General features: G+C 33.9%; 1 protein-coding gene across 2 annotated transcripts in view; it reads right to left on the bottom strand.

Annotated features, from left to right (window-relative positions):
• The window catches only part of LOC126772302 (lysine-specific demethylase 3B-like), a 137,852-nt gene that overhangs the window by 68,907 nt on the left and 42,713 nt on the right, over window positions 1–26,232 (bottom strand). For both annotated transcript variants that reach the window (XM_050492594.1, XM_050492595.1), the window contains exons 6-7: window positions 24,464–24,531; window positions 7,079–7,190 (exon numbers count right to left, since the gene is read on the bottom strand). In XM_050492594.1, the coding sequence (XP_050348551.1) occupies window positions 7,079–7,190; window positions 24,464–24,531 (180 nt within the window). The remainder of the gene's footprint in view (window positions 1–7,078; window positions 7,191–24,463; window positions 24,532–26,232) is intronic.

Here is a 26,232-nt window from a genome sequence, read left to right as displayed (position 1 = left end):
TACGGAACATAATTAAATCACGATACTAAATTATTACCCATAGGTAGTCTAAAAATAAATAAATATTATCGGCGTCTATAAATTCGCGTCGCGTTCATGGCCGCGATCCCAGCTGGCCATTGTTCTTTACATAACGACAACGTGACGAGCGCGACTTCACTTGTTTATTATGCTTTACACCAGCGCCCGCGCCCGCCGGAGCCTCGTCCGCGTTTCACGGTGTCGATTTCCCTGACTATTGTTTTTGTAATCTTGAAGCTAATCTATGCATGTACTTTATTCCCACTGTAATTACATTCTAGTCAGCGGTTCGCATTTAGCTTATCATTTTTTTTTCGTATTATTGTTTCATTTTAATAAAAACACAAACACTGCTGATCAACGTAATACTATATGGTCGATTGATTTCACAATTTTTCAATAAAAGCGATAATAAAACAATGACATTCTTTATTTTAAGGTCATTACTTACATGTATTCAATTTTAAGTATAGTGTAAATAATTGAGCAATGTAACGCAACTGTAGTTAATTTTACAAAAATTGTATATATTAACAAGTTTATTTTTTGTTTACAGTACTGTTTTCGATTTGATATATAAATTCAAAAATAAAATCTCCTTCGACCTCCGACCTTCGACGTAAAATATAGAATAAAAAATTTGAAAACCTTGTGAAACGAAACAAAGAATTTTATATTACGGTCGTAAATCATTTATAACGATCCATTTATAATAACGGGCCATTGTTGTCTATTGATGGGAAGGAAAATAAAGATGCTCATTTTACTCTATCTATTCCGCATCGCTCCGACTGTTTTCCGACAATTTGCAAGATCTAAATTTAGCAACACCAAACAATAGAATAGGATTAATGATGGCGAGTAATATACAAAAGCAAACAGAACCGTCAAAACAACGTGAAATATCCGTTACGAAAGTTCGTTTACGCGAAAAGTTAATAAAAGCATTATAAAGCCTCCCACAGACGAGCCGATAAGACCGGCGCAGTTAAGATGATTCACGCTCAACTTAGTCGTGTGTCACTGACCTTCACGTAATTGCGGCCGGATGTGCGCCTGCCATAACACCGTGTACTTAATCATGCCACGTTCCGTTTCACACAGCGCACCCAAACAAAGCTAGCTCGAATTGAGTCACTTGAAATTTTACCGTCCCCTTAAACTTCTATTCACCTCATTAGAATCAGGTGGGTTAAGAATGGGGTAAGCGCATTTCTGCACGATTTGTGTAGGCCACCCTACAAAACGTGCGCGACATGTCACTTCGAACCCCCACCACTCTTTTCAACCCTAGGGACGCTCTCCAGCCCGTGTCGGTCGGTATTCAAATTTAATATTGTTACTTTTATAAGACTACAAGGGCAGTGGAAACATTATGAGAAATATATAAAGTTTTAATTAAAGCTTTTATAACGAAACACCACTCTTAAAACGTAAAAAAGAAAAAAATCTGAATTGCTTATTGCTTTATTCTTTTTATGTTTGTGGACAAAGGTAAATATTCGTATTTAATTAAATAAATTGTACAATCACTAGAAATATAAGAGAATTTGCTTATAAATTGAGAACAAGAAAAGACAAGTGAACGAATAAAATATATTACTTAAATGATTATTTAATCGAAGATTTACATGAATTAACAATATCATTCAAGTTTAGTACTATATATTCTAAATAACGAAACTATTAAGATTTCTCTTTATTAAACATTAGCAAAATTTGAGAGTTACGCAACCGAGTAAGCTATCTGCATACTTGTATACATTAAAGGCTGAAAGGCGATACGCCGGTGCATTTAACGGTAAATATGTAAAATTATGCAAACGGCGCGCCGAAGCAGGCATGTGCACGCAAAATTTGTACCCGGGACCAGAATGCAGATTGCTTAGTTAACGAATAACACAATCACATCTAATACATTTATCGCTATGGAAAAAACTTAAATTAACAAAAAGATTAAGGTTGAATTAATTATGATTTATGAGTGTTTAAGAGAATACGAATTATACTATATAATATGTATATATAACTAATACTAAGTAAGTATAAGTAATGATTAAGAAATTAGATTATTATTTTTGAAATGAAGGTCAATAACAATATTTATAAATAGAAGTTAGTAATCCATATTTTATTTGACTTATAAGATATGGTAATGATGACCTTAAAGTCGCATAACTTATCAACGATATAAACACGCAGAGTCACGATCCTAATATAAAATGTATTCATTTTTATATCAAATAAAATGCTTAACAGAACAAGGGCACAAGAACAACTTGAGATCGTATCATAAACCAGTTTTGTTATTATGTTATTAGTCATTTTAACCTTAAATGAATATCGTCATATTTAATTAAAGTTATATAACTATTGATGAGGAAAACTACTTTAAGAAACATAGAGATATGGAATATTTTTATTACGTAATGCCCATTTAAAAAAAATATAGCAATCACATTTATATAAATAACAATTAAAAATATGCGCCTTACACGTGTTTTCAATTAAAAGCGAAGATTATTCAATTTCTTCTTGTACAAAACATATTCGTGTAAAGGTTTAATACCAACATCATACATAGAACCTATTTCAAATTCACAAGTAAAGTTCTAAAGTACTATCTACATTGCAAGGTCATTGGTTAAAACAAATTAAGGTATTTCAATAAGTATAAGAAATAATAAACTATTGTTGCAAAATGAAAAACAAGATAACAACGTCGACCATAATTGATTCCAGATTGTTTTGTGTAAGCATGGTTTCGGCAGGCGACTAGCTCTGTTAGTCGAGCGAAAGCAATTAAAATCAGATTGTTCAGTAAACAAACGAGGCAAGCCGCGGATGCCGATCCAATATCCGAATTCCGCTTAATTCCGCTTATCTCACAAAGGGCTGTCGCTTGCACGTCCTTTTGTAATTTACATAACATGTGCACGTTATACTTGCAATGTATGGTGCATGTCATTAAATTCCTATTAAAGCCGAGACGATAACTTCTCTTTTATATGAAGATGAGAGACAAGTACATAAGTGTCAAATATGCTACACTTCTGACAATGTTTATATATTTATTTATTGATATCCGTTATAATTAAACAAATTACAATTAGATTCAAAGAATTGAATTTAAAATAACTGTCAAACATTTTTTTTACATTATATTAAACATTTAAATTAACTTGTTTAACATTTTAAGATACCTAAAAAATATCCGACCCTGTTTACCAAACTATCAAACGAAATACCCAACAACCTTGGTAGCCTGACTAGTTTAAAGTTCAAACTTGTTTCTGGCGAGGCAGTTTAGTTTTCAACGAAAGTGACTGAACTTCGATGAACAGTTTAAGCAATCCAAGTAATATTTGTCCCGAAGTCCGGACCCACCGTTCGCAACTTTGAAAGTAATATAAAGTTTTCGCTTTGAATAAACTACAATAGCTTTTGCAAAACGGGGTGAGGTACCTTTACACTACAAAGAAGCCGTTTTATTATCGATGAAAACTGCAAGATACCATAAATAGTGATTAAAAGATCTTGTTACGTTTTCATCGTTATTTTGTAATTAATTTTGTTAGAATTTAATTTTTCAATTTTATAACAATCTGTTCTTAAATTTTGTTTTTTTACCACGAATACAAAATTAAGGAGCAAAATATAAAAATCTTTATATTTGATCTACTTTTAGGGACTTACGTCATGACTATTATCTTTCAAGCTCGCATTTTGTGGCGGAGCTGTCGTGAAATGGAAGCGGTTTAATTGAAACTATAACGGAGCTTGCGAATATTCAATTTAATTATTTTTGACACTTTTGTAAAAGATAAATTTCTATATATATATATATATATATATATATATATATATATATATATATATATATATATATAGATGACTATTAATTTATATAAAATCAATTTATATGTATATATATAGATCTATTCTATTAATTCAAATTGATTATATATATTTAAATACAGACTTGTCTAAACATAAAACAATTTAATTATCTAAACCAGATATAAGATTAGAAAACGCCATCATGATGTGTAACACTTTAAATCGGCATAAATTCATTTTAAAGCAAATATATACATTTATTCACACGCCATCAATTTGATTATTTCATTAATATTCAAATATAACATTCCATTTCATGAATTATATTATCCTTAATTTATTTAACACCATCTAAATTGCAATTAATTAGTAGTATCAGCCATTACCGGAGACCCTAAATCGGAAGTTAATGGAGATATTTATTGCATCGCAGTCCATTGCAAATGGCCGCCAACACCGGCAATGCCGCCATCGCCATACCGTCATCCATCTTTCCAGCAATCACCAGTCAAAGCGCGGACATTAGAGAAAGTATGGGGTACGGAAGTGCTGATTTATTGTACACCCACGCTCTGAACGATCATTGTTTAAAGCTTTTATAGATTACATTTATTGGTATGTCGTTACGTTAGAAGAGATATATGTTTAACATATCAATGGCTTACATTCAAATAAACAGATATTTTTCGACTCGATAAAGTGCATATTTATAAATTTTAATTTTGTAATTTACTTTTGATAAAAATTGTAACCTAGTTAACTTTATTTATTATAAACACATAAATTATGTATTGATTTTATAGTTAATTTTTCTCTTAAATTTAAATTAATTATATCGTATTTTTAGCCGTATTCTCTCGAGACTCGGCAGTAAAAGAAACATCGACGTTTCTTTTACTGCCGAGTAAAGTTTCAATTCTGTCATAATGTGTCAGTTTTTTATTTAACCTACTCAATACTAAACACGGGCAATACTTTTTTTTAAGCAGCCCTTTGTATTTTCTGTTAATATTTACACTAATTATAATACGTTAATTTCAATTAAATTATAAGCAATGCTTAATTGGTAATATTTTTCTGAATAATTTTCAAAACAAAAAATAAGGATTTTAAAAAGATGAGAATTTGTGTATGGCCTCTTCGTGTAACAATGCATTACCTACCTAATCCTAGAAATGCTTTTAATTAAATGCGTCCGGCAATTTTTCTGTAGTCCTCTCCCAGAAAGTTTGCAAACTATTTATAAGTTCCAGTTGCGTGTTTATGGGAATCTCACTTTGTCATACAATTTTTTATGGACCTCATAAATGTTCCATGGAATTCAGATCCATCTTCCTCGCTGGCCATTGTCTTCAAGTCCAGCTTCAGCAAATGTTGAAATTGTCAGTTAACTATTAATATTAAATTTTTATTTGCTGGTCCAATGAAGGCAATGTGGTGCCCTAAGTCGCTGTAGTTCTCAGTAACGCAATATGTAAGGTCCTTATGGAGGACATTCACTCTCTTCATGCGGTTAAACGGACGTACCGGTTCTCTTGAGCGTTGTAACCCGAACTCTTCCTGGACCTCGACTTCTGACACGACTCTACGGGTTTCTTGGATCCGGTTTTGAACAAATCGCGAATAGCCTATCCGTAAATCTTCAGATTTTTTTTTTTTTTTTTATAGAATAGGAAGGCGGACGAGCATATGGGCCACCTGATGGTAAGTGGTCACCAACGCTCTTAGACATTGGCATTGTAAGAAATGTCAACCATCGCTTACATATCCAATGCGCCACCAACCTTGGGAACTAAGATTTTATGTCCCTTGTGCCTGTAATTACACTGGCTCACTCACCCTTCAAACCGGAACACAACAATATCAAGTATTGCTGTTTTGCGGTAGAATATCTGATGAGTGGGTGGTACCTACCCAGACGAGCTTGCACAAAGCTCTACCACCAGGTAGAGATTGCTTACTGTGACCCTCCTGGATCCAGGTTACAACCCTAGTGGCTGTAATATCGTTAATTTGTAATTTGATTATGTAAAGCATAGATTTAAAGTTCTACGAATTAAACCAAAGACTTTTAATTAAAATTTTCGAAGAAAATTTGTGACTCAAAACGTCAATGATACTTTAAGGAATACACATAACGTCACACTCATATGTTCGAGTAGCGTTGTGCAATGGGCTCCATCCTTTGCTCAGCAGTGGATCATTCATGGGTTATTGCTTTGTAGGAATTATAACCTACGTTCAAAGGGTTGAAATAATATGTTTGTATTTCAGAAATGTTGAGCTTGAGTATCTGACCAGAGGTGTATTTCAGAAGGCAACCAATCTGACTGACAGGCTTAGTCAGTGCATCTGAATAGTTATCTCTATAAGCCGTACAAACGTACCAATCGCCTTTGCAAACGGCTTAATGTGTTCCAGAGGTTCACACTGAATCACCAACCCTTGAAGGCCTTTGTAAATCTAATATATTATGTTAATTGACAATACGAAACTACAAAATACTATTATAATAAAATTAACTGTAACTGATCGCTGTATGTACATGAAAGATATATAAGCAGAACTATTACGAATTATTAATTTAACTTAATTTTAATAAATAAGATTTAAGGGAATGATGTTTTTCTTTATGTTATATGCGGGTTAAACTGCTGGCACAGCTAGTTATTGATAATCGCGCGTAAAATAAAATACGTAATATTAACACAGTTTATTGTCTTTTAGGTTAGGTAAATGATCCTTGATATTGTAAATAGACTGCTCCGTTTATTACATATTTTTTCGTCAGATTTCGGTATATTTACAATATTAGTAATATTATAAAAAGTATGTTTGTTTGTCATTCCTGGTTTCAAACAAAAACTTCGAATCAGATTAATATGGAATTCTCTTGTGAATAGATAAGTTGTTGATGAATGTTTATAATATTATAATTAATGTCATTGATTAATAAAAATAACACAAGACAAAATCTTTATTTTAGCCATACCATGCACGAGCAAGTGGTACAGAAACGGAAACAGTACGTACAATGAATGTTATATATTACAATCCCTGGTTAGCGATTCAATGATAATAATACGTGAAGGATTTGTTTAGAATTCTACCAATTCCGATTTCAATGTGTAGAAGGTAGAAGTGATTTATTACCATTGCGTGGTCCGTAGGCTCGTCTTTAGGAATGTCCTAACATGAATAAAAAAATGTTATTTACCTGCAGGTTGTGCTGGTGGTTCTACCGTAGTAATCTGACCGTTGCTGCGGACACTCGCTTTCTTCCTGCCTCCAGTGGTCGCTGGGCTCTTCGTAGCTTCTCTTTCAACCCTCTATAACAAGAAATAGGTCATAAATATCATGATAAGAAAATAAACATTTAAGCGTTTAATGTATAACGTTACGATCAAATGCAGCCAGAAAAAATATTTCTAGAAAGAAACAATCGTATCAATCCATATAAAAAAGTAGTAGTTACACATTATGTATAATATTACTTCCTAAAGCATTTCAATTTATAATTAAGGGCAATTCAACTGAATAGTATATACATATGCATATTTTTTTACTTACTATAAAACTAGAAGTAATCTTTTAATGACACATTTAACTACATGCGATTAGCAGTGTTCTGTTGGCTCATTAAAATCTAATTTAGGTCATTCTAATCGCTAGTTTCGTGGCGCATTAAAAACAAAGACAACTTTGACGTAAAGGTAACGTAAAAAATATATGACATTTTAAATGTGTTCAAACCGAAAACGTTTAGTGTAATAACATCAAAAAGAGCCCTTCAACATAGAACAACTCAGTCGTGAAGGCGTAATCCACTTATTGTGGCTGACAGACAAATCCTGGGTCCGAATTTTGCTGAGTCACCGTTCACGATTCTGCTGAGTCACGACTCAAGACTCAATGCCCTGCGATGGTCCGTCGACTCAGCGACGCACCTCCACTTATTACGCTGACTTGCTGAAATGTATTTTACTGTACTGCACTAATGCTGATTGATACTCGATCGCGATAAACTGTTAATTGATTGCAGCTCTCGATTCTATTACGTTATACAACTTTCTCTCGTGAGCGGCGTATACCGGCGTTTTGTACTTGTGTTTATTAATACAAAATTATAATGAGTCAAATATTGAATTTTATTTTTAACGTAATTTCTGGTGTGATAGTTATTTACGAGATAGTAATGAACGCAATATTGTATTAACACTTAGTTTCGTCTAAGCCTAGTAGTAATTAAAAATCAAACAGTTGATCGTAATGGTGACTGGATGACAAGAATTCCTTATAATGAAACATGTATGAAAATTGGGGTATCACGAGCATTGGCAGTATAATACACGTCAAGCAAAGTATAGTGAAAAATGGGGCAACCGAGTAGGGTGTCGGGTGTGAGCCGCGTGTGGGGGCCCCAAAGGCATTCCCTGGCGGCGGTTGTTGGAGGAGATCTCTCCTTGCCGAGCATCATCGACGCGATGCTCGGAAGCGAGGGGTGCTGGTCGGAGATGATCTCCTTCTGCGATAGTGTGATGTCACAGAAGGAGGCTGCGGAGCGGGCGCGGGAAGAAGATGCCGCTGCAGACCCGATCCAACGGAAAAGACCGGGGAGAAGAAAAAGGCGCTATGCGCACCTTCTCCCCCCGCCACAATAGGCGCCGCCGGGACTAGGGAGGGTTCACAGTACCCTGGGAACCCTCCCTAGAGAATGGCCCGCATCAGCCGTCAGAGCGCCACGGTAGCATGCGAAAGCGATCCCGTGGCGCTCCTCGTTAAGACGGAAAGGGTACCGCTGGTTTTTTTAGTGAGTATCCCGATGTTCGGGGCGCACTCGGCGCCTTGGACACCGGCGAGTCCCACATACACCCCCACTGTTCCCGTGGGGGAAATGCGTAATGCGTTTTTCCAGCCGTAAAAAAAAGGGTATCGGGTGTGAGTGGGGTAAGCTGACACTGTTTATCTTTGTTTATCTGCACCGACGGACATTATATCCTGACAATGTGCTGAAATCAACCATCAGGAAATTGACAAAAGTCTAAATACATATTGATATTTTTATATTATGAAAACTTAAAAGCACTGCTATACTAAATAGTTATAAATTTCATTATCACAAAATGAGACGTTAGAAACGGTTTTCAAGTATTTTTTTAGAAAATTGAATGCCCTGTATTTCAAAATACATTTTCTTACGATTGATTGTTAACCCATGTTAACTTTTATGGATTATTCTTTTATATGCCGTGGTACCTTCTCTTCACTTAAAGTCATCAATCAATTTCAAAGAACAACATGATGGATCGTCCGATATTATACATTATGTTTCACACCGTGACACACAAAGTAAAAACACAAGATAGCGTAGTGAAAGTGAAATACAGAGAAAGTGTGCACGCTATATGACTGACCTACGCAATCTGACTCCGAAGTGGGCCACGGTTGCTTGCCCAACAATCGCGCATTGCGTATCGTTGTCAACCTGACAATTAACATACCTGCATACTACGATAATGACGATTGACGAAAAATTCAAAATAAGTGTGTTACACTGAAACGTTATTATTATTTTATATTCTAATATTTTATAACGGATTTAATTATAAGATAACATATGAAATTAAAGTTAGTAATTGTAAATATAAGAAATTATGTTTATTAATTCGTGTTAACTACTTAAACCTAATGACAATAACAGAGTTAAATTTAAATTTCTTCCCAATTTATTATAAGTTCTCGTAACAGTCGATCTGTCGAAGTGATCGTTGCTACATAATAATTACGAAGGTGGTTTTTAACAACACCTAACATCAGCTACCGTACCTATGGTAAGTACCTACAGTCAACGCGTTCTATACAATGATGCGAATACTTATGTCTGAAGTAACAATTTTCCTACAATTTCTCTCCCTACACTTCGTCCTCCTTTTCGACACGTGTTTCCCCTCTAGAAAGGTTACGAACCTTACATTTAAAAAAATACTTATTGTGACAAAGAAAGTGAAGTGTGGAATATTCTATATCGTTTTTTCAACAAAGAGAACTTGATTTAGCGTTACTTGTTAAAATATTACAATAACAGTCTATAAACATAGATGTTATTTTTTTTATAGAATAGAAAGGCGGACGAGCTTTGTGTAACCTGATGGTAAGTGGTCACCAACGCCCATAGACATTGCTTACATTGCCAATGCGTTACCAACCTTGGGAACTAAGATGGTATGTCCCTTGTACCTGTAAATACACTGGCTCACTCACCCTTCAAACCGAAACATAACAATACCAAGTACTGCTGTTTTGCGGTAGATTATCTGATGAGTGGTGTGGGTGGTACCAACCCAGACGAGCTTGCACAAAGTTCTATCACCAGTGTTATTTACAATATGCAATAATAAAGTAAAATTCTGCTTAGCGACTAAACCAAAACCACTGTTGATTCTTTTATTTAGCCTTCTATTCATTTGTAAAGGAAATCTGAAACATTATTTCATAGAACTTAAAGGTTTATATAACTCATATTGGTATTGACGTTCATAAAAGCCAACGATCCATTTTATGCCACCATAACCCTTCCGTGTCAGTCACCCCCGGTAGAAGGGTAACGTCTATATATTCCTTATTTCTTGATAAAGGAATGACCTTTAATGTATACGTCCTGGAGAACGAATAAACTTGTGTTATAGTAAAGTGTTGTGCAATTTACAGTATGCAATACGAGTAATATGCACGCACGTAAGCTATACTAAGGCTATATTATATTCTATCGTTAATAACATTCTGTTTTTAATATCCGATGCAAAACGAGGGCTGTTATAAGTTTGACGTGTGTGTCTGTATCTCTGTTTGTCTTTATACTCTCTATTTGACTCTCTACATGTGATCGTTGTTCTCGAACGGATGAGCCGATTTTAATTTAGTAGTTTAATATGGAGCGGTCTCCCGAACCGACAGTTTTAATTTAAATAATCGTTAATCATTTTAGTCATTAAGCTTTGACTACCATTTTTAGAGGTTCTTAGTGTTTGAGGTCAAATCAATATACATACTACTAAGTCTTAACTAAAAAACAAAACTTAAAAATCCAATCATAAATTCCTAATAATCAAATCCAATTTTAATGAAAAAATATAGAAGCACTGGGGTTAAACAATTACAAAACCATTTAATTAACCTAGTTATGTAAATTAGTGGAAAAGAGTAACTATTAAGTTTCAAACCGTTTCTCGGTAAAATCTACATTCCAACGGTGGTAACTTTTTAAAATCGATACTATAACATGACAACTACCTATATTTTAATAAATTTTTTTATTATTATTTAGACAAAAAAGCAAACAAAACCAATATAAACTATACCGAATGACTAAGGAAGTAATTAGAAGCGGGCTGCGGTCCGAAACCAATCTGAATTCGACAAGGCCCGGCATGTAATGGTCTCGGTACAAATTGAACTGCGATTGCTACGATACAAACAGTAGATCCAATTAACATTATTTGCAATTCAACGGATATTGATAAAGAGTTAAGTAAATTTATCGAAACGGAATATAAATATATACCTTTTTGTATATATAACCTAGAGGTTATTTCTGTTGACACTAAGTAGAAAAAAAACCTCGAATATTAATTACACAGATAACGTTTCTACCTACACAAAACGATAAACAAGTCAATAAAATCCCATGTATTTAATATTGATGTTAGTCGAAATTGTAGACAACAATTTTATATACTTGATTTTCATATAGGATAAAAAATAATAGTACATATGTGTTAATAAACTGTGTATGATCGATGAAAAAGAGAGAAAAACTACCACCGTTTCGGATACTATATAATTTTTTAAAATGACTCAATGTGCTTTTGACAGTCTAATTCGATCAAATATATTTTTATTTACAACCAATATAGTACACGTTTGTTGGTGTTCGTGTAACTTTTAGTTTATGGTAGATTCACAAAATATACATATTTGTTTCGTCGACAAAATGGTTAATGGATTTGATCGGATGTTACCGATATATGGTGTTGTAGTTTCATACAAATTATAGTTTATGGACATGACTTATACTCAAAATACATATTAGTTTAGTGGATAACAAAAAAATATTCGAGCTTACATTTTTGCGGGAAATGTATGGTTTGCAGACAATTTATATATTAAAGAAAAAATATAGATAAGTACTCAATCTATCAATGTGACTTACCGCAATGAATCTTTGATCATAAAACTGTGTAGGTTGGAATCGCATTCAAAGACAAGTTCATTTTTCTAAGCATTAAATTCTCCTAAGCTGACATTGAGAACGATACAATAACGGTTAGTAGATATTGCGGAAAAATACAATAAACTATAAATGACGTTTATAATTTTTTAATATTTATCATATGAACATATAAAGACGGTTGATGATAACGAACGGTAAGTAAAAATGTATATTGATATGATGTAATTAATCATAATATGAAATGGTATAAAATTGTATATAGAATATCATATTTGAAACTTTACTTTTTTGGTAAAAACGTTGTCGGTATTGTCCAGGGAAACATCAGCAAGATTTCTTTAATCTACGTAACATAGAAGATTATAACATTTTCAGTTCTTAATATGTATATGCCTAAATCGATTTACTGCCCACATATCCATCAAAGCAATCAAAACTTAATTTACGCACACAAACAAGCGTCATATGTACATACAATTGTTTAACGACGCGGGCGTGTTGTGCCGCACATTATCGCAGGGGCTTTGTGGAAGGCCTTTGATATGCACAATAAACAAGGAGGGCATTGTGGGCGAGTGTAGTGAACTGTAGCCGGCAGGTATGCTTTCAGCTATACGACTGGACGTTATCGATGCACGGCGCTAGCATGCTTCGATTGTGTTCTAGTAATTGTAACGTTTATCATTAATTCACATTATTGCATTACACAGATATTATCTGATACATATGATACTGGTGGTAGGGCTTTGTGCAAGCTCGTCTGGGTAGGTACCACCCACTCATCAGATATTCTACCGCAAAACAGCAATACTTGATATTGTTGTGTTCCGGTTTGAAGGGTGAGTGAGCCAGTGTAATTACAGGCACAAGGGACATAAAATCTTGGTTCCCAAGGTTGGTGGCGCATTGGATATGTAAGTGATGGTTGACATTTCTTACAATGCTAATGTCTAAGAGCGTTGGTGACCACTTACCATCAGGTGGCCCATATGCTCGTCCGCCTTCCTATTCTATAAAAAAAAAAAAAATAACACTAAGTTTTGGCGTTCATTCTGAATGCTATGATACTCTTGATTCTATTTTCGAAGATGTTTGCTACATAATTGAAATTCATATAAAGAACATTTTTACTGATGTTAAATCTCAGTCTTATAATATTTTATAAGCAATAATATTATATACACTGGCCTCCAAAAAAATCGACCCACCTACATTTTTTGTAAAAAAGCTATCGTATGGTTTTAAACTACCACTTATTTATATTTTTAAGATTGATAATGAAAAAATGCAATTGTAGGATTGTTCAAAAACAGAAATAGTGCGCAAAAAATAGGTTTTTAGATAAATATGTGACAAAACACGAAAACACAAAATTTTACGCAATTTTATTTTTTTGTGTACAAAACGATTATGCCGTTTGTTTTTAAATTTGGGTGCCTAAAACTTACTTTAATAGGGAGTGTTTCCTCCTCTTGACCTAATCACTGCCTGCATACGCCTATTAAGTCACCTGATTAGCTTTTTAATGTCTTCCTGTGGGGTCCGTTGCCATTCTTCAGTTAGGGCAGCTTCCAGTTGATTCAGGGTTTCTGGAATTGGATTTCGTGCTCGAACCGTACGTTTTAGCTGGTCCCAGAGGTGCTCTATCGGGTTTAAGTCCGGACTATTGGCTGGCCACTGCATAACTGGAATTTCGACTTCCCTGAGATAGTCTTTAACAATTCTAGCGACGTGAGGTCGTGCGTTGTCGTGCATAAGTTGGAAATTATCCCCAATATATCCAGCGTAAGGCATCACATGAGGCTCCAGAATGTCCGTTATGTAAGTTTCAGCATTAACAGCACGATTACGGAAAAAAACCAGCTCTGTGCGTCCCGTCAAAGAAATACCTCCCCAAAACATTGTAGAGCCTCTACCAAATCGGACTGTTTCTCGAATGCAACACTGAGAGTAGCGTTCTCCTGGCCTTCGCGTGACGTTACGTCGTCCATCAGAGCGTACTAGAGACATTCGGCTTTCATCACTGAACAATACTGTCTCCCATTGGTCCAGTGTCCAATCGACGTGCTGCCTAGCAAATTGTAGTCTTGCTTGTCGATGGGATGCTGTGAGTTTTGGTCCTGTTGCTGGCTTGTGAGGGGTTAAGTTTTGCTCTCGAAGTCTTCTTCTTACAGTATTTTCACTCACAGACACTCCACGACTTTCTCGGAATCTACCTTGAACGTCAACAGCCGAAAGATGTCGGTTTCTTAAAGACGTCAAACCAATAAAACGGTCATCGGTCGGGTTCGTGACACGCCCCCTGCCAGATCCTGGTCTCCGGCGATACTCCCCAGTCTCCAAGTAGCGTTTGTACACTCTTCGCACCGCTGAACGACTTAATTTTAGTGTTTTACCCACATTTCTCGTGCTTGACGGTGAAGGAAAACATCGTGAGGAAACCTGCATGTGTCTAATTTCATTGAAATTATGTCACATGTGTATTCTACCAACCCGCATTGGAGCAGCGTGGTGGAATAAGCTCTAAAACCTTCTCCTCAAAAAGGGAGAGGAGGCCTTAGCCCAGCAGTGGGACATTAACAGGCTGTTACTGTTACTGTACCCACATTTCGCTGACTTAACCCCTCATGAATAAGAGCTACGACTTGAGCAGCTTCTGCTTCAGTAGTATCCATTTTTTATGTTTACTTACTAAAATTATTGTTTACTTTACTTATTAAAATTATTGTTTCAACAAAGTTTCATACACTTAATCAATAATAAACATCGAACCGAGATGACTCCGCGTTAAGAACTGGAAATAAACTAACCATGCACTTTGTGCACAAAGTAACGTTTTCTTATCAATACTTTAAAAAGATTCCAAATATCCTCAATAACACTTACAACTCCTCCAAATCAATATCAAGTGGGTAATAAAATGTTAAATGTATGTCCCATAAGTAAAACAATCCACCTAGGTCGTCGCATAGTTAAGATAACAACTTTGTAAGTAAAAAAATACGGGTGGGTCGATTTTTTTGGCGGCCAGTGTAAGTTCGAAATGGAATTTATTTTGCGAAGACATACCTACGACATACAAAAGCAAAATGTATTAAATTCCCCTATTGAATCAGGATTCTCGGGAAGACTTGCCACGTAACATTTTAACGTAGCGCTCCCTCTCTCTAGAGGAGGCATGTTTGAGACCATTATTCGGGAGAAAAACATATGAGGGTATATTTTCATTCAAAGCATTATAATTTATATTTATTTTTTTATGTTTATAATGACACAATCATTACAATATAATTATTAACAAAAAGAAATAACAATAATCTAAAATAAATAAGGACATTAAGCCTATTTTATTAGCATTTCTAAAATTAGAAAAAATAATGATAAAGTGCTTGAAATTCCTAGCAGTAGTTTCATTAAACTTATGAAAATAACATCGTGACTTGTCCTTCGTTAATAATCTTAGATTTTGTAATAATTTCATCAGTTGCTTATGAAAAGTTAGATCAAATTTGAAATATTATTTCAATATGACATTAGGAACGTCCAGAAAGGTAACACTCAAACCGAAAGATTCATCACAAGCCAATAAAAACAATTCATTGAAGCCGACATGCAGCGTATAATGTTCTTATTTTTTCTAGTCACGCAGACCGATTCATCTCAAATTAAAAGCTTTGGATTGCACGTAATGCTATAAATATTCCCGATACTTTTTTGTTATTTCTCAAAGCAATTAGTCTACATCAATAAATAGTAACGATAATCATCAATATACACGACATTGAAAATGTCTCTACACCGTTAATCATAAATCCATCACCCATTAAACGCAGGAAGTTTGATAGCGGGTGAATGGCCTATTGAATATCAGGCGATTTATATTCCTTAAGCTCGGGATAACAACCTTCCTGTTTAGATATATCAGTTTTTACTTCGTGCGCCTCTACGTTGCTATTTAGTAATTATATTATTATTCATGTATATTATGTAAGAATGAACATTGGATTCTATTATTTTTTATTATTCATAGATTAATTCATCAATTTTAAACCATATTTTCAGTATAAGTGTTAGATAATAATTAATCATTACCCATCAAATTATTTCAGTAAATTAAATAACAATAAAATTGATTACAATTAGTTTCGAGAATGGAATGAATACTAAGCATTGTAATTATCTCTTCAGTTCATAAAATAAACGATCATCAATAGCATGCGAGGCTGAATAAAAATTATACAATGAATAGTCATTATCTTATAAGTTGAAGTATTACGTAATGCAGCTGCATGCTCCGGTCGACCCCGACAGTAACAGTACTTATTGAGGCAAGTGAGCTATGTACCTACATTCGTGCCGTTTAAATACCTACCTCTAGCGTATATAGCGACATTATTATCAGAGCTCAACCTAATAGGATTATGGAAAGTACATGTTTCGCGACAATTTAATACTATCAAGGGATTACGTAATACGTAATAGTGATACTAATTTAGTTGCTCCTTTGAAAACTGAAACTGTTTTTAAATGTTCTAATCACCTGTTTGTAATAATAGATTGTTACATAACAATGCTCAACGGGCTTACGAGCATAAAAATATTAAATAAAAACTTCCGAAAGACATTACGATACAATGACCCGAAGAGTACTTACGGCGCACGAAACACCATTCAAAGAAATAATCCCGTACATTTCCAATGCAATCGTTAGCACAATTTCACAAAAAACTTTCTCAGAGCGAATATAAAAAGAAATACCACTTCGCCTCGGGTTGTACCATACTATGTTCATACGGGCGTTGTATTCCCTGTGCATTTATCTCAATGTGGACGGAGCGCTGGAGGGCAAGAGTGCAACACGACTTGTCTGACTGCTACCTCACGTCCCGAGCCTCACCTTCTAACCGGTATCCCTAGTCCGCTCCCAAGCTAACTCGGCCCTCTCTAACTAGATTACAACGTAAATATGGCCATTGGCTACCGATTAGTACGACCGGTTTTCGAACCAAACATTTTGAATCTTGGTAACGTTTATCCAAAGCAAATAAGCATAACTTGGTGCAATATAAATAATTACGAATCAAAGTTTATTGATCGTTATCGTAAGTTGTGTTCGACAGTAATTAAACTGTTTTAATAGTCGGTCCAATAGTAAAAGTATAACAAAACATCCTTGATCTCATGGAGATAAACTTGGATCGGTACCAAATATCTTATATTAACGTCTTTTACGATGCGATTAAAAGAGGAAATGAATGATAACATTTTAAATATTATAGTAGAAACTGGGTCGACCAAATATTAAGGAGATAATATACTTATTGTTTGTTGTAAAACTTTAACTTATAAGCATTTTATTTCATGTTAAAAATTATTACGATGCATTTGTATGTATTATTAGTAATTAATCGAGAAATTACAATACACTTATCAAGCACAAAAATTAGTTTAAAATAAAGAAAACGATTTAAAGTAAGTTTGAGCTCTAATCTCAACGAAAAGCTACGTATGTGATATTGTGATAAAAGTGTAACAATTGTAGCCGACAATTCACTATTAGAATATTTCCGTCTTTATATGATACCGAATGCATTGTTCGTGTGATATTTGCAAAGGCAAGTAATGGTTTCATATATACATGTCCATGTAGTGCGGCATGTTGTCAGGTAAGATTTATTCACGTAGTTGTGACATGCGGTGGGCGTGCGTGGGACGCAGACAGTACGATCGCACGCCGCCTCTGCAATGTTGCGTCTAGAGTATTGAAGTCTGTATTCGGAGCGTTATCGCTTTTTACGTTTTTTTTGTATACTTGCCAACAAAAGCGCACAAATTATGTCAACGTATGTTTAATCACAATTTATAATCAACAATTTGATGTTATATTAAAAGAAAGTAACGATGCCTAAGCAACATGGCGTAGTATTTTAGCTACATTATCAAAATAGAGTTATACAAAGGATTCCAATCAACGAGTGAATGTTTATAAATAGAGTCTCCCCGACTGCGGTCGCTTTATAATACCGAACAAAGGAACAATAACAACTAACAAAGAAGTTAGAAAAGAACAAAAGCAAACATCGAAGCGAGTCAAACAAGCCGTTTCCTTCCAAGGCGACGTAATAACAATAACAATATGGAGACTTGTGCGTGCGTCGGTTAATGATGAATTCGATTGATCTAATTCGGAAGTCAATAGTCACTAACGTACAAGTTTTTATGCCTTAAAAGTATCTTAATTGCTGATCGAATTAACGGTCCAGTGATCTGTGTCCGATAAGAGATAGTTAAACATATTGAACAACGGTGGAAGGGAGATAGAGCTGTTATCGGGGTGTGGCTATCAGTAGCTACTTTGTATTCAATTTGTACATAAATAGTTGCACGCGAGCGCATAACATGTATATGTGAAAATGTTTATCCATCAGTATATTAGGCAGTCATGCTCATGCTATTATATGCAAATTAGTTTTCCGAGATGTCCAATTTGCAGATAAGAAAATAAGTAATGTTATCTTTTATAATAACTAAAATAATAAATTTCAGAACCTATTTGATATCAAAGATAAACCTCTAATATATATATTTAATGAGGTTATTTCATTGACAAAGTAAACAATGCAACAGTGAGACGGTTTACTACTACAGGAAAACGTAATAAAAAATGGTACAAAAAATTTAGCAGGTGCGCTACATCATAAATGTCAATGACCGGTGCTTACAGATAATTATGTGTAACGGACACCGCCGGCGTCGTCCTCGCTGCACAATGGCCACAATTCACCAAAATCACTTCACAACGCTAAGCGGAACATTCAAAATTGGAAACATGTGACGCTAGTGCGGTGAAAGGTAAGATGCGTTCCGTAAACCGTTCCGAGCAACGAGTAACCGAGCGTAGTCGTGCCGGCGCGGGAGAATGGCGCAAACTGGAGCCGGGGGGAGGAGGGCCCTGCGCGTCACGCCCCCGCCCGGCTGCCCGAGCGAGCCCGGCCACCAGACACAGGCTTGCATAATTAATTAGACTTCCCACTTCCACTCATACATTGCACCTTCCTCACATGCAAGGTCATCGTTTTTGTTGCTATACACATTTATGATTATCAATATTGATAAACAACGGATGTTTGTTAAAAGTGAAAGTATTTACATATTCAATTATCTTGACAAATGTAAGGTCATCATAATATTACAATAAAGTATTTTTTTTTAATTAAATTATACTATAGAAAATAAAATAACAAAAGTCTTATCTGCATGATATTTTAAATAGCTGATATGAATGACCAGATATTATTAAAAACAATTTAAATCTAATTATTTGATAGCATTGATCACATTGAAGGGTTTATCGTATAAAATAATTTTAAAATTGGCGCTAGGCAATGACATGTGGCTGTCAAAAACTTGAAATAAGCTGTCATGCAGGTCAAAACTTATATTAACCTTCAAACAAAACGAGAACGAAGTAATGAGTGGCACGTTAAAACAGACCCTTTTGATGTCCCAAGGGGATGGGTTGGGGGATTGCGCGCCAGACGAATCCCGGCATCCCGCACTTGTCGCGATCGATATCGTATCCGCTGCACGGGAACTCGCATTAACTAACTCTGATAGAGCCGGAAAGTCGGCCGATGTTGTTGCAAACTTTACCGATTACACGTACCTAGCAAGCTCTCCTCTGTTTATAGTTAATTAATCAACAAAACATGTCGTTGACATTGACTACGTGCCATTCACTAAATCTATTGTGAAGATTAAAATAATTAATAGTGCTATATTATATATACTGAACAAGTTGAAATATTTTTAATTGATTTAAATATTTATATCTTAGCAATGTCATAACTGTATTATGTCATAATATAAAATTAAAACCACGTTAAAGCTGATATAAAGAACATCTTCAATTTATTATATTCTTTACGTTATATCGCCGTCTTCGTAAGTTTAAAATAATGGTAATATAGAATACTGTTGTGAAACAAAAACTTAAGAAATCATTAGGTATTCATCGAGTTCATAACAAAGATAAAACAATAGCAAAAAAATTCTTTCCACAAAGAAGTAGGTACGACGATATTAATAGGGCGAAGACACAATCAAAGAGAATACATCAACGTAAACAAGTACGCCTGGAGCCAATTCCGCAGTAATAGGAAAAGTTTGAATCGATTCAAGCGGTGAGTCGACGGCTCTCACGGTACACGGCTATGAGAAACTTACTGCATTCTAATGTACACAGATCTGGTTGCGCAATTTAAACGTCTATCGATTTCAAATTATTTGCCATTGAACTGAGATGTCCAGTTTCTGTCAGATACAGTTAAAAGTTTCAAACGAATGTAGGTAATAATTAAGTTTAAAACTTTTACTACTACTAAAGTATATATTACCCTTACTGTTTTATACTAAGTATTCGTGTAAATGTACATAATTACATATTATCATTTGGTAGGTACAAGGATGTGTATATTAATTATTCGATTTGAAATAATTTTACATGTATAAATAAAATAAAATTATAGTATGAATGTATAATAAATACGTGCTTTCTAATTTAGGTGAATTGATTATTTATTCATAAGATTTGGCTGCTACATGAAAAGTTGTTTTGGCATTCGTCCAACTGAAATGGTTTCTGTGAAAATGTATACTGAGTTTGCGAACGATATAACTTTGTATATAACTGTTTAGAGCGTAAAGACAAAGGTATATTGTCTTATATTATTAATTAATTAATTATCATTAAACAATCCGGCAATTAATCAGAAATGAGATCTTCTAAAAATTCTGCTTTGTTTACTTACATATCGCATTATTTAGCTCTCTTTATAAATAATTAATTGGTGTAAATAAAAGTACAAAATATAATGATTTACTTAAAAATGAAGTGATGTTTAAAATAATTAATTAAAAATTTACTTCTAGACACTGAAGTTTGAAAGTTGTTTTAAATTTAATCATCGTGACTCACAGGTTTTTCCGAGACTAATATAATGTGCAAAAAGTCATTAGCAGTTTTATAAACTAAAACGTTCGAAACGATTGCCAAGCAAAAATGATTCGTTACACCGTTTCAATTCACACTAAGTGACTGAAAGAGAAAGAAATTATTTTTTTAAATGTTATATCAACACAATTTCACTATCATATACATATGCGTTGAAGTGGTATTTATACAATGTAAAAGCTATTTTAAACTGAAATTACTAAAGTCGCATTTACATCTTCACTGGATAGGCAGACTTGGATTAAGGCATAGAATTGAGCTCACATGCGAATGAGAGGGGAATATGCCAGCACAGCTGAAGGGTAAAGCGTGGATGATTAGTTTGAGTGTACTTTGTGAATCGATAGTCCCGAACATTTATAATGCTTCTGTTATCCTCATGCTACGCGTAGATTTCATAAGATGAATTGTTTATGAGTTCTGAACTCGAGGCCTCTTCTCTACAAAGAGGGTCGCTGAACCAGACAAATTGCGAAGAACGCAACCCCTCATGTCAATTCGGATAGCGATGTTCGGCTTAATCGCATTATTGCGAAAGATTTATGTACAGCTAAATTTACAATGAAATTAAAAAGGGTGAAAATTTGATATATTTTTTTTTAAGTTGATGACATATTCACGACGAATAAACGTACTTTTTACAATTATAAAGTTGATTGGAAATAGCCATACATAGTTATACGCCATGTATTTAAACCTTGTAGAATAAATTATTATTCCAACTAGGTCACCCAACTAAAAACCGTTTATATACGATTCACAGGCGGTATCAACGGACACAGCAGACCTATTAAGATAAAGATCAGTCGAAATATTTTATTAGTAATTATTTAAACATATAAATTAATGAATGATATCTTTTGTATGATTAAAGTTTACTAATTTGCTTAAGTAATAGACCACATTCACAAGCAGCATGATATGTATTCCATAAAAGCATAATTCGATAACATCGGCACACATGAATAGAACTAAATTATAGTAGGAAACAACGAACGCATACGAATAAAGCACTATCGAACATTGCATGCCCCGAATGTGCTAGGTATGTATCTTCCTGTTAAAAACTTTGCATTCTACGTTTTAAAACTAGAAACCTAATAAAAATAACACGTATCTGTTTCAAACCATCTATGATTACGCATATACGTCACCAATATATAAATTTAATTCAAATATATATATGATTTCAACCAAGAATATAATGTTGAGGGTTTCTGACGAATTGAAAACATAACAAAGGAATGAGAGAGTATGTAACCTTTTACCCTCCAGTTGATACCAAAAAGCCTAAATAAAGATATAAAATATTGTACCTATCAATAATTCCACAGGATAATAATACATAGCAAGGATATTCTAAAATGTGTCTTTAAACTTTAAATTTAATGTACAATGTCGCCCTTTGAACATGTCACCCTACAGATGTTATGTCTCACTGCGCAGTAACTGTCAGTTAGTTGTCTTTGATTTAATTTCCTTCTATTTCGCCTTTATGTTTAGATGACGGTTGACCTACATTCATTTTATCGAAACTTAATATAGTTATTACTCTGTTAGTTGCATGTTTTTAGTCTTTCAGTTACGTAACAGCCAACAACATACACTCTTTAAAATTGTAAACATTTTGTGATAATATAATCTTAATAAGGCTATGAATTTCAAGGTTATATATCGTCGAGGAAAATGTATACGAACAATATGAACGCCAGACGGTCTTGAAGGTTAAGACCTTGTTCTACGTAATCCTTAGCTTCAAGCTATAAAAATAAAATTGCGAACCTTCGGAGATTATTGAACCCATAAAAAACAATCAAAGTTACATTCCACTGGTATTATATCATTTGAAATTATAAGTGTGGTCTAAAAAAGTTATATGTATGAGGAAATATTAAAACAATAAATTTAACAACCAAGCCCAATACTTAATATAAACACATCTGTAAACATGAACGACACGATGATATCTATGATATAAATTATAATTATTATTTGTTCAACCAATGTTACCTACTTTACATATAAACTTTATACAATTGCAATTATACTAGTTCACTCGGGAGTTGAATATCGGTAATAGATAAATAGTACCCTTCCACCAAAGTGGCACTACAGTAGCATAGTTAACAAAAACTATATTTTGAGATGTTTTGATTAAAAATTAAACTCGACTAATTGCGTCAAACTAAGGATAACAAACCGAGACATGTTTATGAGCTCATACTGAAAGTTAATTATCTGATATACGTGTTCTTCCAGCAGCCGATCTAAATTAGATTTTCACAGAAGTTTTCGAGCCAAGTATTCAAGCGGAGTATTCGCTTGCGTCCAACTCAAACACCCCACGATTAACATTAGTTTAGAACATTGTCGGAACATCCAAACTAAGTTCCCTCTTGTTTCTAGTCCAATATTTAAATGAGTTCATTGTTGCAGAAATTCATCGTTTACAGTAAGCTCCATATGTGACACCAATTTCTAACAAAAAATAATTTTACTAGTTGACGAAATTAATATACATTGTATTTGTATTTATTTGTAATTTATCCGTCTAATAAATATTAGCTTGCATTGAATTATACAAGAAATAATTCAAATAATAGTAAAATTAAAGTCATCCAAGTATTGTACACGACATCTAACAATACTAAAACTCTGGTTCTATCTCGATATATCTAGCTGGACTAATTTATTAGTCATTTCTGCCATATTTAGCCGAACAGGGCACGGCGGCGGCGCTCAAGTTAAAATCGGCAGATGCGTCACCAAGAGCCGCTATAAACGAATAAAATTAAATAGAAACTTGCGCGTATGTGATCATAATTCACTCACCTCTACTTTCAAGTCAATTTATAGCGAATTAAAAGACCTCATTTTGCTGAAATCACTTGACGTTCCAGAAACGAGGATTCGAACATAATTATTCAGTTGTATTTTACAATCAATTGGAAATTAAATATATGCTTACCTTCAAAAAAATATTGCAATTAAATACATTATTTAAACTTGAGTCACCTTGGCTAAATATAAAGCCATTACGGGTTCTGTTATCATCCAAATTCCAGTTTTTTTAAGTCAAGTTAACACCCACATCAAGGCTGTTTACTTTTTACAATTTTTTAGACCTGGTTGTAAAGGATAAACAAACTAGTTTTTAATGCTAGGGAATGAAAAAGATCTTAACAAAACATTAAATGAATATTTATTTGTAATATAGCAGACCCGAGACAAGAACTTGTTTCCGAGCTATTTATATAACCGGTTACACTATTAAAATAAATGATTTGCATACTTATCGTCCACTTGAATTTATGCGAAGAATTATTATTATAATAGAGTATTTAATGTAAATAACTTACTTGGAGGTTAGAACGAGATCTTCTAGGCATCACACCAACAACTTCCCCGCGCATTATAGATTCTATAACTGTAAGAAAACACATTTTTTTATCACTCTAAGCCTGTAATGCCGTTATTTTGTCTTAAGACTATTAGTGATTGCTAATATGTTAATTTTTAGGGCTTTATGCAGACCCGTCTGGGTAGGGTATCACCCACTGATCACATATTCTATTGCCAAACAGCAATAATTAGTATTGTTGTGTTCCGGTTTAAAGAGTGAGCGAGCCTGTGTAACAATAGGCACTGAGAACATAATATCTTAGTTCCCAAAGTTGGCGGCATATTGTTTATATTAGGTGTGGTTAATATTTGTTACAGTGCCAATACCTATGACCAGCAGGTGGCCCATTAACCTGTCTACCTACCTATAAAATGAAAAAAAAAATCTACTTATAATATCCAGATAGAAATTTTTAAACACTTTTTTGTATTTTGTCTTATTTATAATGTTCATAATCTTACGGTGGCAATGACCAAAGTAACTCTACAAAGAATCTTTATAAAATCTAAAACATTTGATTATTTGATAATTAAAATTTTTATTTACCACATAAAAGTATGCATGTAAATGGTGTTCATATAACCGGTTGGTATGAAACAGTGAAAGTTTAATAATATTCATAATGTCGCAGTATTATAACAAAGGATTTGCCTGTGTTGCAAACTACGTTACATCGTTGTGGGGCTTCATGCATCCAATTATGCACACATTGGAGTTAAATTACACTTCGGCTAGCTCCTATTACGATTATAAGATGTCACTATATTTATTCTTATTGATATTTTTATGTAAAAGGCCAGTGTGTGGTTCAATCTTTAATTAATAGTGTTCTAATTTTAAAGTACGTTATACAATACAATAATATTATATTTGACAAATTACACAAGTTGTAAAATGATTTACATTAAAACAAAAGCTATTATAATAATAAAAAACTTAGGTTATTTCTTCTATTTATTGCGAATTCAGAAAGTAATAAACGATATTATATATATGTTATATGAATTATAAAAATCAGGTACATATGAAATAAAATAATTTTGAAGAACGAAATAGTGTTTTAGTGCATTTGTTTAAGAGCATGTTACACGTTGTTTAGATTACATAATCAAAACGCATGTTTGTATAATCGTAACGTCCCTCGTGCCACAGCACACGTGACGACTTCGAGTAAAGATATATTTTGCGTCGCACTATATTGATATTGAGTATGTCACGTAATAATTATAATATGGTGTTAATATTATTTTTTATGCCTCACAAAATCAACACTGGTATGGAGTTGACCTCTATTGTAGATCAAAAGGTAATTGCGTTACGAAAATAGTTTTTATTTTTATTTTATTACACTAGATAGGTCGGTCAAATGGACTACTTGAGGTCACCGCCGCCCATGGACATTGGCATCGTAAGTCACTTGTGCCTTTAATAACGTTGGCCACTCACCCTTTAAATTAGAACTCATCAATACTAAACACTGCTGTTTTGCGGTAGAATATCTGAAGAGTGTGTGGTACCTACCCGGACGAGCTTGTAAAAAGCTCTATCACCAAGTAAGGTACAAGAAAACTGAAATAGAACCATTAAATATGAGCTCTATATGTTTTATTATATACATTTTATTTCTAGAAGTAGACTGTAAGACTATTGTACTTGACTGTGTACCTTATATAACAGAATAGTAATATTCTATAAATGAAATAGGTATATATTAAATTATTACTT

This window comes from Nymphalis io, chromosome 12, assembly GCF_905147045.1.
Source record: "Nymphalis io chromosome 12, ilAglIoxx1.1, whole genome shotgun sequence".
Lineage (NCBI taxonomy): Eukaryota > Metazoa > Arthropoda > Insecta > Lepidoptera > Nymphalidae > Nymphalis > Nymphalis io.
This window is presented reverse-complemented; position numbering and strand designations above follow the sequence as displayed.